Source organism: Protopterus annectens, chromosome 5.part0, assembly GCF_019279795.1.
Source record: "Protopterus annectens isolate FY-2018-M chromosome 5.part0, PAN1.0, whole genome shotgun sequence".
Taxonomy (NCBI): Eukaryota; Metazoa; Chordata; order Ceratodontiformes; family Protopteridae; genus Protopterus; species Protopterus annectens.
The window spans coordinates 324,215,230-324,227,551 of record NC_056735.1 but is presented as its reverse complement, the minus strand read 5'-3'; the positions used below and the strand labels follow the sequence as shown (position 1 = coordinate 324,227,551).

The window sequence follows — 12,322 nt, the reverse complement described above, 5'->3', positions numbered from 1 at the left end:
ATTTACAAGGTTTTGTTCATATTGTTCTCCATCCGTGACCATCAAACTCAAGAGCTCACTGAAGAATCTACTTATGATATCTAGCATGTGGTACTAGAAGACTGTTGCTACCATCAAGCCCAAAGCCATGAAAGCTTGGAAAGCAGAAGGTAGTGACAGCCTCAGGTGATGGGTTTATTGAGGTCTGAATGGGGGAAAATGTTCCTGTAGAAGCTTTGCTTTTGTTTGGAGAGTAGCCATATAGTAACCTATGAACACAACTGCCCTAGTTGGCACCAAATGTCATTTTTCTAATTTGATGTAGATCTCTAGGGACAGTCAAAATTAGGGAAGGTATTCTCCTGATTACATGAGAGATTACACTGGCCATAGAGATGAGCAGACAGTTGTCCAGATATGGGAATATCCTGGTTCTCCAGATTCTTGTGACAGGCAGACAATGCCATGCACTATGTGAACACTCTGTGGGCTGTGGTGAGAACAAAAGGCAGAAATCTGAACTGATAATGACTGCTCTCAACCTACAAAAGTAAGAACCTCCTAGATTCTTTGGTTACTTTGATGTTCAAGTATGCACCCTGGAGGTCCTGAAAGCACATCCAGTCTCTCTCTGCAGACACAGGATGGTGACCTGCACTGTAACCATCTGGAATGTGTTTTTATAAACATACTGGTTTAAGTTGTTGAGATCCAGAGCTGTCTTGAACTTCCTTCTTTTCTTGAGAGCCCAAAAAAATAGTGAATAAACCCCAGGCCCTCTCTGGTCTGATGAGACCTCTTCACTGTTGTTTTTTAATAGAAAGTTTCAGACTTCCTCTTTTGTCACCTTTAGTTGGGTTGGATATCTGGAAGGGAAGTAACGGATAATTCTTGAAACTGGAAAAAGAGAATACAGTATCCTCTGGATAGCACCTCTCACTAATTTCTTGCTTGAAGGTCATCCACTCAGGAAGTTGCAGGGAGAGAGGACCCTGAATGCCTTCAGAAGGGGACAGCTGGGGCAAGACCCTATATGTCTTCAGTGGAGGGACCACACCACAGAATTCTGTTTTGCAGAGCTCCCTTGCCTCTGAGGCAGCATCTGTTGAGCAATTCCCTTCAATCTCTGTGGGAATTCCTATCCTGAAATTGGTCACAGGGATGTTTGTAGGACAGTTTACACCACAAGTTGCATGTAAAGACCCTTTAGAGGTTGTGAACTTAATTCCCACATTAAACAAAGTTTTGCCCTCTTGATTACTTCATTCCAGTCTCACCTTCACAGTAGGGCCAAAAGAGAGAGAGAGGGAGAGATGACCCACCAAAAATGGTGTGGGTTAAGGATGTCTTAAAAGTTCTCTGCAAACTAGCATACAAACCACCAGAGATAGTCTCTCAAGATGATACCTCTTCTGACAGCAATAGCCACTCAATCTAGTGCACTATGGAAAAAAAGTCAAAGACAAGTTTGTGACATTCAGCATAGTTGACATCAGTGCCTCTAGCTTCTATGAAAATCAGGTGTAGCTGATCATCAGCATGTCCAAAGGTCTATTCACAGAGGCAGCTCTAGAATCGGTTTATATACCTTAGGTAACTTAAGGGTATAATGGCAAGGTGCCTGATGTACAAAGTTCACTTCTTTATTCTGTCCATAACCCTGGAATCCTTACCTGCAGAACTAACAGCACCGCTGCTCTCAGAGGACTGTCTTTTGGTCACTGCTATGACCATGATGTGGCAAGAGGTCACGTCCCCCAAAATACTTGGTGTTTCAGGGGATGTAGTATTTAGTTCGGTTTTCAATGAATGGGCTCAGCCACTTTGGGCTCACATCATGTACTTCCAACCATCATTTGAATCAATGTCAAGCAGGGGGAGCAACCCATGAATTAAAAGGGGCTGAGTGAAAAGCTACAAACAAAATCTCATCATCAAGGGATGGAGGTGTTTAATGGAACAAGTACCCCCTTAATGCATTAATTCTGGGATTTCCACAAAACTGGGGATATCTCTTAAGGGGATTGTGGCAATCCCTTCTACTCTTCAAGATCTGAATCTTGTTTAAGAGACTCTGCAGGGGAGTCCAAGTGTCTCCTACACTTCCTCCTCTTTGGCACCTCAGGCTGGGAGTCTTCTGATGGGGATGAGGAATGATCCAATTCTAAAGGGCATCTCTATTTGAAGCTTTTCAATACACAGTCATGATGGAGCTCATGGTCAGATGTGAAAGCAGCAGACTGCCAAGATATCTTGAGACAGAGCCAAAGGAGGTGTTATGTCTGACTTGGTACAAGTGACAGTGAAGTCAATCTTTCCACTACCTTGAATGCCAAAGTACTTATGGAGTAGACAACTGGCATTGAAGCCAGCATCAGCACCAAGATCGATGTTGAGGCATATCTGGTACAACCTTGCTTCTGCGACCACTCCAAGTTCAGAAACTGATACTGGCACAGACAAGTGAAAAGTTGAAGAGGGGAGATGGTGAACAGACCAACTTGAGCCTAATCCTAGATCATATTTCCTCTCTCTTTACAGATCCTCACCATAAAGCTCCCTCTAGAGGTCCCTTCCCACCTCAAAAGCCTAAAGAATACCTCCTGCTAATACCTCTGACATTTCCCTGGAGCAGCCGGTCAATTTTTGGACTAACGGCTTACTGTGAAGACAGTCCTAAAGTAAATACTGTGAATGTAGGTAGCCTTACACCAACTACAGTCCTTGCAACTACCTAATTAATAACTCTTGTATTCTTTTTTAGTAACTTCCATTGCAAGCGATACAGCAGCCTACTGCAGACCATATGAAAATACCCCCCCCCTCAGACCAACTTAGTCCTTGATATTTCCCTCAGTAAAGGTCAGGTGTCCTCCACACACTTCCAGCCTGGTGGCAGCACCTGCCAACCAAAAGGCAGCATTTCTTTTACTTTACTTGGCCCCTCTCCAATGAAGCTGTCCAAGTAGCTCATAGAGCCAGTATTATCACTGCCTATACCCTGGGTACTTCTATCCTGAACAGAACCCCATTCCTAAACCATGTAACTCTTTAGTCCCTTTCCTGATATCCATTTATCCTTACCTATATACTCAATCAACCATACCTTCTTACCTGCTATCTCTGCAGCAGTGGTGGATACTTTTTCAGCTGCTGGTTCTCCTTTCTGTTCTGTTCTTCCCCGCTCCGTTCGCCCTTTGGGCTCACTCTGCTCCCCTACCCCCAATTCCCACCCACCCCCACTACATCTAAACTTATACCCTCATAACCACACCCACTTCCTCTCCTACTAATTAACCCCACCTCTTCCTCTTCCTATTTCCCTCCACCACAATTCAAACATCATTCTCATTCAAAACACCACACATCCCTCTTCTGTCTCTATACTAACCATTGAACTCTCAAGAAAACAAAACATGTCTCCAAAATATATATTCTTCTCCACTCAACTAATTCTCTTTATGAACCTAACCTTTATCTACTACCTCACCCAGCCTAACACCCTATCTCACACCCCACTCTTCCACACAACCAGCTCTCTCAACTTGCCATACCAATATCTCCTACACTTTATCCCATCAAACACAATCTCTGCTTTCTCTACAAACTTATCTCACCTTACAAAACTTCAACCCACATCCTACCAAAACTTCCCCCGACATCTCAAATCACTTATAAAAGAAAACCCAAAAGCCCCTACTACATAAAGCAGATTCTATCATCTCTACTATTATCTGGAGATGTTCACCCTAACCCAGGCCCAAACACCTCCCACTCTACCTCTAAATCCATTCAATTAGCATCCCTTAACGCACAAAGTTTAGCAAACAAAGTACCTAACCTCTAAGCCTGGCTACACCATAACAAACCAGATGTCTTAGGCATATCTGAAACCTGGTTAAAACCTCATATAAAAGATGTGGAGATAATACCACCTAACTACTCCATTATCAGGGCAGACAGAACCCAAAAAAAAGGTGGTGGAGTAGCCCTAATCTACTCATCCTCTCTATGCATTACTCCCTACAATAAAGCTATTCCTCAATTCAACAATGCAGAATTAATAATATCCCAACTTCAATTAAATAAACACAAAAATATATGTATAGCCTCACTCTACATTCCCCTTGGAGACAATATCTCTACTCTTGAAGATATCCTCTCCTGGTTCTCAACCAATATATCTAATGAAATCATTATTATGGGAGATACCAACATCAATTGGTCCTCCACTCAATGCCATACCCCCTCCATTAACAACAACCTATATAACTTCTCACAACTCATCAACTCCACTACTAGGTCCTCTAAAGACTTCACTACTGGCAGTATTATAGATTGGATCTTAGTCTCTCACCCCCACTACTACCCTGATAGTGGAACTCTTCCTGATTCATTAAGCGACCACCTTCCCATCTTTGCTACACTCCTTCCTTCTCCCTCACAAGCTACCCATAATTACATAACTTTTAGATACCAAAAAAAACTTCAACCCAGAAGCCTTCTCCAACTCCTTAAAATCACTTAACTGGAACTCCCTAAAAACTCTTCCCCTCAAAAGTGCAATCACTCACTTTAATACTACTTTCCTAAATCTTTTAGATATTCATGCTCCATTAAAAACCAAAAGAATAAAAAACAAAACTACCCCTTGGCTAACTAAAAGCACACTAACAACCATGCAGTTAAGAGATCAAGCCTGGACACGCTATCACAAGCACAAATCTCCCACTACCCTTAATGAGTACAAAACTCTTCGCAACGCAGTAAAAAAGCTTATTTCAGCTGACCGTCAAAACTACTACTCTTCTCTTCAAAGTAAATACAAAACTGACCCACAAAAATTCTGGAAAGGTATAACCTCCCTCCTAAAACCTGGTACAACTGAAAACCCAAATCCCAACCCAAATGTAAAAGACAATGAACTTGCCACCGAATTTAACTCCTTTTTCATTGACTGTATCTCCAAACTAACCTCTTCCTTCTCATGCAACCATCCACCTCCTACTACCACCTGTCCCCCCCTACACCCCCCTCTTCTCCACTCTTATCACCCTACTACCTCCCAACCCACTACATTCTCACTGAAACCAATCCCTACTTCCACCATAAAAAAACTACTGCAGAAACTAAAACCATGCACCAATGCCCCCGATAACATCCCCTCACACTTCCTCAGCATATCTGCAGATGCCATCGCCCTCCCAATTAGCATCCTAATCAACCGCTCTATCCAAGAAGGTCATGTTCCACAAATCTGGAAAAAGGCCTTTATCATTCCCCTTCATAAAGGAGGAAATAATACTAGCATTACCAACTTCCTGCCCATTGCCATCCTCTCTCCTATCTCAAAAATTCTAGAAAAATGTATCCATCTACAACTCCTTCCCTATCTATTAGGCAACAACTTCTACTCAACACGGCTTCCGCCCTAATCATAACACTATGACAGCCCTCCTTTCATTCCTTGAAACTGTGAATAAAGCTAGAGACTCTGGTCTCACTGTATCTACCATCCTACTTGATCTCTCCAAGGCATTTGACACTATCTCCCATAACCTACTACTCACTAAACTGTCAAAGCTTAACCTATCACCTTCAACTCTCACTTGATTCACCAGCTATCTCTCAAACAGGCAACAAGCTGTCAAATGGAAAAAAGCCACCTCCTCTTTCCTAAACACCCCCACAGGTGTCCCACAAGGTTCCATATTAGGCCCCCTCCTCTAACATCTTTGTAAACGATTACTATCACTCTATTCCCCATGCTAACATCATCCAATACTCAGATGATTCTACAATCATCTGTGCCGCCTCTTCCATTCCAACCCTCCTAAAACTCACTTAAGAAGCATTCTCCACCACAGAACAGTGGATGAAAGACAACCATCTTGCACTTAATGCAGCTAAATCAAAACTAATGATATTTACCCCCTCTAAAACCAACACATCTGATAGACAACTATTCTCCAGCATCAGTCAAAATAATACTCCACTTGAACTGGTATCTGAAACCAAACTTCTAGGAGTTCAAATCGATGATAAACTTAAATTCAAACCCCACCTACTAATAAACATTAAAAAAACACACCAAAAACTTGGCCTGCTCTATAGACACAAACGATTCCTCTCATCAGCTACCAAACTCATTCTCTCTACCACATTTTTCTTACCCTCTCTCCTATATGGTGCCCCTCTTTTAACTAATCTACAATCATCTCTTAAAACTAAACTATCTGCCTGTTACAATAAAATAGCCAAATTTGCCACTAGTAACAAAGCTTCAACACATCACTGTGCACCACTCCATAAACTAAATTGGCTCGAACTTCCCAACTACCTCTCCTACACTCAGCTCACATATGCACACAACCTCACTTTAACATCCCTCTGTCCCTCCCTATCCACTACCTTTAAAATTCACCTGACTCAAAGACTTCTCAGATCCACTAATCAAAACCTAATAGAAGTCTACAGACCCCTTCGTCCCCCTGGACATAACCTCCTCTCTTTTACCCTAGCTCGACTATGGAACTCTCTCCCTCCCTCCATTCGCACCATCACTAGCCTTCCAACCTTTAAAAAATCACTTCACTCCTACCTAACATCCACATGGGAATGCTCCTGCTCCCACCCCACATAAGCATTTTCCACTTCCTGTATTCTTACTACCCCTCACCTTCTCTACTCTGCTCATAATCAATTTCTTAATATCATCTGTCATCCTGAATGCCTTCTGTAAAAAAAAAAAAAAAAAAAAATTTTTGTTATTAACTTTACTCATTGTAACCTCTATACCTTATGTCATGTCTTGTATGTTATATAATGTAAATCTCTGTAACATGTAATTTTTGAAGGAGCTTTTCTCCCCAGGACTCCACTGAAAAAGGGTTCACTTGGCCCAGTGGACTATCCTGGTTAACCAACAGCAAATAAATAAATAAAATATCTTAGCATCAACTCCGTAGGGCCTAGTCTCTTGACCCTGATGGGGTTGACAAAGTGATGGAACAAAAGTGGTGGGAACCAAGGGGACAATCCCTCTTGGTATCAAGGGAAGACTGCACTGAGATCACAGTTGGTTTAGAAACTCCTGGTGCCAAAACAGTTGTGTGATTGATGACTGGTGTTTCTGACTTGTCTGCCCTAGAAACACAGAAGAATGGAACAACATCTAAATCTAAGCTTTAAGAAATTCCCTCATCATGCACTCAAAATTATACTATTCCTGACGGACCTTACCAACCTGGATGATAAGGCAGGAAAAGCTGGTCTTTAGCATCCATATACCTAGACATTTCCTTTTTCCAAGAGAAGCTGTCTGCTCTTATCCTCTGAAAAGGATCTTGAATGATGACAACCTCCTAAGAGGAAAGATAATCTTTAGATAGCAGCGACAAAGATGGAAAAAGATGAATCCTGAAATGGGGTCCACACAAGGCTGATCTGGTGTTGAAGTTTTCAGTTGCAGTGGGCATTGTCGGCTGCAGTTCAGTTATGTGGAAGTTTTGAGATGGAATACTTCCAGACATAGTTTCAGACCTTTTCCCCTCCTTTTTCTATCATTCTTACATGACCTTTCCTGGGAAAGAAGGCCTTTAATAGAAGCATGTTTAGGCACTTGCTTGTTTAAGTGATCTGCCACAACGTATACCACTCAAACCATGGATGTCATGGGTAGAGATCGTGTGCCACCAAGTGGCCCATTTTTTTTTAAACCTAGAGGTCTTTTCCATGTTTGGCAACATGCAAAGGAACCAACAGCACCAATAAACCATATCTGGATAATTACAATGCACTAAACACTTTACAGCCTAAGCCAGAAGAAGTGTAAGCAAAGCTGGCCAAATTACTAAGAGATACTGATGAACAACCAACTAGAAATAAGAATACAATAATAGCCTAAAATAAAACAAACCGGCTGAAGGCAAGAAAACCTATCATTGAACTAGGTAAAAATTAGATCAACTATCTGTAAGCTGAGAAAGATCATTGTCAATGTTATGGCAACAAATGATATCTGAGGAGAAAGGGAGTGGTACTGCATCATGGGTGAAGCTTGAGCTGATTGAAGACGGCTGTTTAGCATACTGGCACCTAGCAGCAGACCAGCCCATTCTAATGAAATGGACAGATGGGATAGCTTAAAGTGTATTAAAAAAAAAAAAAAAAAAAGAGTCACTTCAGAAAACTAAATAACATGAGGAGAAAAAATATGTTATGTTGTAGGAATTTCCTCTACCACAATAGGAAATCTGCAACATTCAAAACAGCAAAAAAGATGGAGAATGAGGAAGCCACATATACTCTTGGTCATTAGCTAGCCAGGGCAAGACCAGCAATAATTCCCCTGAAGGGAATATGTTGCTACGTTTTCAACTTCTGTCACAAAAAGTGGGCAAAGTGTTTTTTTTTTTTTTTTGGAGCATCTTGCTAAATGAGCAACTGAACCAGTTCCCAGACCATTTTAGCCACAACTTGGGACACAAACCCAAGTGAGCGCCATGCATGAGGATAGTTTACAGTAGCCAGTCATCTAGACTGTTTTTGAGGTGAGAGGAAATGAGTACCAAAAGAAAATCCAACTATAAGAGAACCCACCAAAGTATTTGTTGCTTCTACTGCAGCACACTTCTTTTACTGAGATAACACTGAACATGGCCAAGGACTAGAGGCAGCACAGAATTTTTTTTTTTTTTTTTTTTTTTTTTTAAGTTTTATCATGATGAAGACATGCTGACCTTCTGCTATGCCTTGTGAAGCTTACAGCAGCAGCAACAGTGAAAACAGTCCTTCTAGATTTAAGAGAAGAAGATTTTCTCCTTTCTGCCTTTTTAAAGTATTCTGAACACCAGCGCCCCTCTCCTTAGGGTCATAACACTTTCATAGTCCATATGGCCGGTTGCTCCAATGGCTGTTTGTAGCATATTCCATCTAAGCAAGGACAGTGCTGAACCTTTAATGGCAATGCTTCTACACAAACATATCAACTCAGCTACAATGGTAACATTTTCTGTCAGGTGTTCTTTCACACTGATCCTCAGCTTGTGACATTCTGGTGTCTGCTAGGAGTCACCAACTGCTGGTTATGCAGCCAAGCCTTTCCCTCCTCAGAATGGCAAGCCAATGCTGGCTGCTCACTCCTACCCCCCCCCCCCAAACTAGTTTTTCTAGCACTTACATCAGTCAGGGCCTTTCTCTTTCCGCATCATGTAGTCCACAGTTTTATGCTTCTGACTGTTGATACCAAACAATCCATCCTAAGAGCTCAACAGAAAGGTCCTCCTCAATGCTGCCATCTGGTGAGCACAGATTAAGGGATCAGCTATTTCGCTTCAATGCCAATGAGTTGTAGATGTGAAATTTTGATAACTGGAGCAGACAGAGAAGTCATACCGTGGTCTAGGGCAAAAAAAAAGTAACACGTGTAGTTACTTGTGACCTGGTTGCCACAGGCAGATGAGAAGTTTCATGCTCTTTAGACATCAAATGTAGGTAATTTCTAATTATGCATGTTAAGAGACACAACACTAACATCTGTGCAAGATGCAAGAAAAAACTAGAATCCCTAAGGCAATCTTTCCTCAAACTAGGAGTAGGCATGCCATTCACAGATACACCTCAATGCAGGTGCACATGATGTAAAGAAATCATATTCCAGGAGGGCACAGGAAGGCTATACTCACAGTACTCCACTAAATGCAGGGAGTGCACTAATGTAAACTTGTAGTACCTACATTTTTTTGTGTTTTGATGGTAATATGATGAAAAGTAAGGCAATATTTTAATGTGCGAGTCACATTTTCTTGAAAGTGGAATGGACTAACAGTGAACAGTTTCAATTGGGAAGTGTTTAGGTGAGGATAAGGCAAACAAATTTCAACAGTTTGACATAGGCTGTCTTGGTCTTGAGAGCAAGACAGGCTTCTGAAGTCTTTTGTAGTATCTCTCAAGATCCAGGACCTGATGTTTTGGACAAAAGTAAACACGGCACATTACAGATGCTAGTAGTAGTATCTTTTATCTTAAAACAACAGCTACAAAATGAGAACAAATCTTATGAGTATGACACCACCATGTGAACTGTGTGCAGAAATCATAGATACATCTATGTGAGCACCCAGAGATACAGCAGGCACTAATCAAAACCAGGAAAACGTCTCGGAAAATCTGACAGCAAAATCATACAGTTGCAAAAATGTGAAGTAGGGGGAAAAGACAAAACTAGTCTCCATACAACAGTCATGAATCCTTCAAATGCAACAGTTTTCCAGTGAAGAATGTAAGTGAGTTAAGAAACCAATATTATACTGCATTAAGGTAGAGAACAAGCAAAAGGAGGATTAAACACTACCAAAGTCAATTTTCCAACATACCTTGTTTCCCAGTTTGAAGACTTCCTCTAAGTTAGTACTGTTGGTATTTATCATGATAGAATCTGTGTCTCCATAAATAACTTCCAGATTCATCTGAATTGAAAAAAAATATGAAAGACAGCTTGTCAAAACCACTAGCTTCATTGTTTGTACAGTAATTATTACTTATACCATTAATCGTTCTGTACAATTAATTGTAAATCACGAAAATAAAATGTAATTAAGCAAGCACTGCAAGTTTCATAAATATTCTGCTATGCATGGTGAAAACCATTATCATCATGGGGGCTCCAGAGCTGCCCTATCTAGAGTAGAAAGGTGAGTCCTGATCATCTTAATTACTACAGGGATGGGTGGCTACTGGGGAATTAAGCCATGGCTGAATAAGGCTGTGGAGACCAATAGGTTCCCCTTGGAACTGTACCTTGATCCCAGATGATTTGCCTTAACTAATTCAGATGATGGAGGAAATCAGACAGGGGAGACCACTGCTGGGTTCATATGGGAAGCCCCTTGTGGTGGTCATACATAACTACTGCAGGGACCCATAGCAGATATCATAAGGATCAGTGATGGCTCTCAGCAACAAGAATCTCTCTCCAGGCCAACACACTGCCAATGTTTGTTGGAGATGGTACACAGGGAATCACTGTTGGCTTGCTCCTTAGTGATACACCCAGGATAATCTGAACAATGCCATTCTATTTATTCAGCAGATCCACCAGAATATTATCACTGTTCTCCCGATTCTTTGCATGGATGTGAAAAACGTTTCTGATAAGGAAAAATTGGTCATTTTTGTTTCATGTTTTAACAAAATCTGGACTTATGGAGATATTTGTGACCATACAATGAGATCTGCAAAGTGTAAGTGAAGCTTTCTTGGGGAGACTCTGAGCAGTTTAATTGAATACATACAAGTTATGACTACACTCTCTCTCCCCAGTCTTGCTTTAAGCCTAGAACCTCTGATGATGTGTGAGAAGTCAGATTTGGAGTCTGCTACTTTCACAGTGTGGGTTCTGTCAGTGAGCCAGTTGGGCAACCCATCTTGTGACACAGGGATTTATACCTAGTTTAGTGAGTTTATCTATAATTCCAGAGTGGGGGATGGAGTCGAAAGCCTTGGCAAGATCTAGATAGGCTGTGTGAACCACCTTACCCCTGTCTACGGCTTTGGTGACTGCTTCAAAGAAGTCTATGAGGTTTAGGAGACATGATCTGCATTTTGCAAACCGACACTGGGTGTGGTCCAGAGTTTGGAGATTACCAATGTCTTTGTTTATAATTTCCATGATGATACGTTCCATTGCCTTGCCGACCAGGCTCGTCAGGCTAATGGGGCGGTAGTTCCCAGGGACCGTGATGGCCCCCCCTTGTGGAGTGGGATAACCATCGCTGTGCGCCATTCAGCAGGCATAAAGCCTGAGGTGAGGCTATGATTGAACATGGTACTTAGGTGGGGTGCCAGTTCATTCTGTAGTTCGTGTAGAATGCAGCCTGGGATGTTGTCTAGTTTCATGGATGCTGTGTTCTTGGCTTTGGAGAGTGCGTTTTTTTACCTGTGCAGCCATGATTACAGGAACTCTGCATTCTTCCGGTATAGAGATGGGCTCTTTATGGGGTGAGAGGGGGGTAAAGTTAGCACTGAACCTGCCAGGATGTTGGCAATATCAGTTGGGTCTGTATATTTAGTTCCATTGTGCTGTAACTCAGAGCAGATCTGAGTGTTGCCATTGAGATTCTTGACATAGCTATAGAATGCTTTGTTTGTCTTTAGAATCAGTGGCAATTCTGTTTTCATGACTAGCTTTGGAGGATTTTATCAGGGATCGCAGCTTCTTACAGAGGCTGACCAGGGAGCTCTTCCACTCATGGGATTTTACTCTCTTTTGCAACAGTTTCTTCTGTTGTACAGCTTGTTTATGGCAGGGGACCACCAGATTGGCTTCCTTTTTTTGGAGGAT

The 12,322-nt window shown here is 41.7% G+C and overlaps 1 protein-coding gene across 1 annotated transcript in view; it reads right to left on the bottom strand.

The window, feature by feature from the left end:
• The window catches only part of POLA1 (DNA polymerase alpha 1, catalytic subunit), a 3,104,727-nt gene that overhangs the window by 1,434,961 nt on the left and 1,657,444 nt on the right, over window positions 1–12,322 (bottom strand). The window contains exon 28 of the mRNA XM_044072304.1: window positions 10,356–10,448. Coding sequence (XP_043928239.1) covers window positions 10,356–10,448 — 93 coding nt within the window. The remainder of the gene's footprint in view (window positions 1–10,355; window positions 10,449–12,322) is intronic.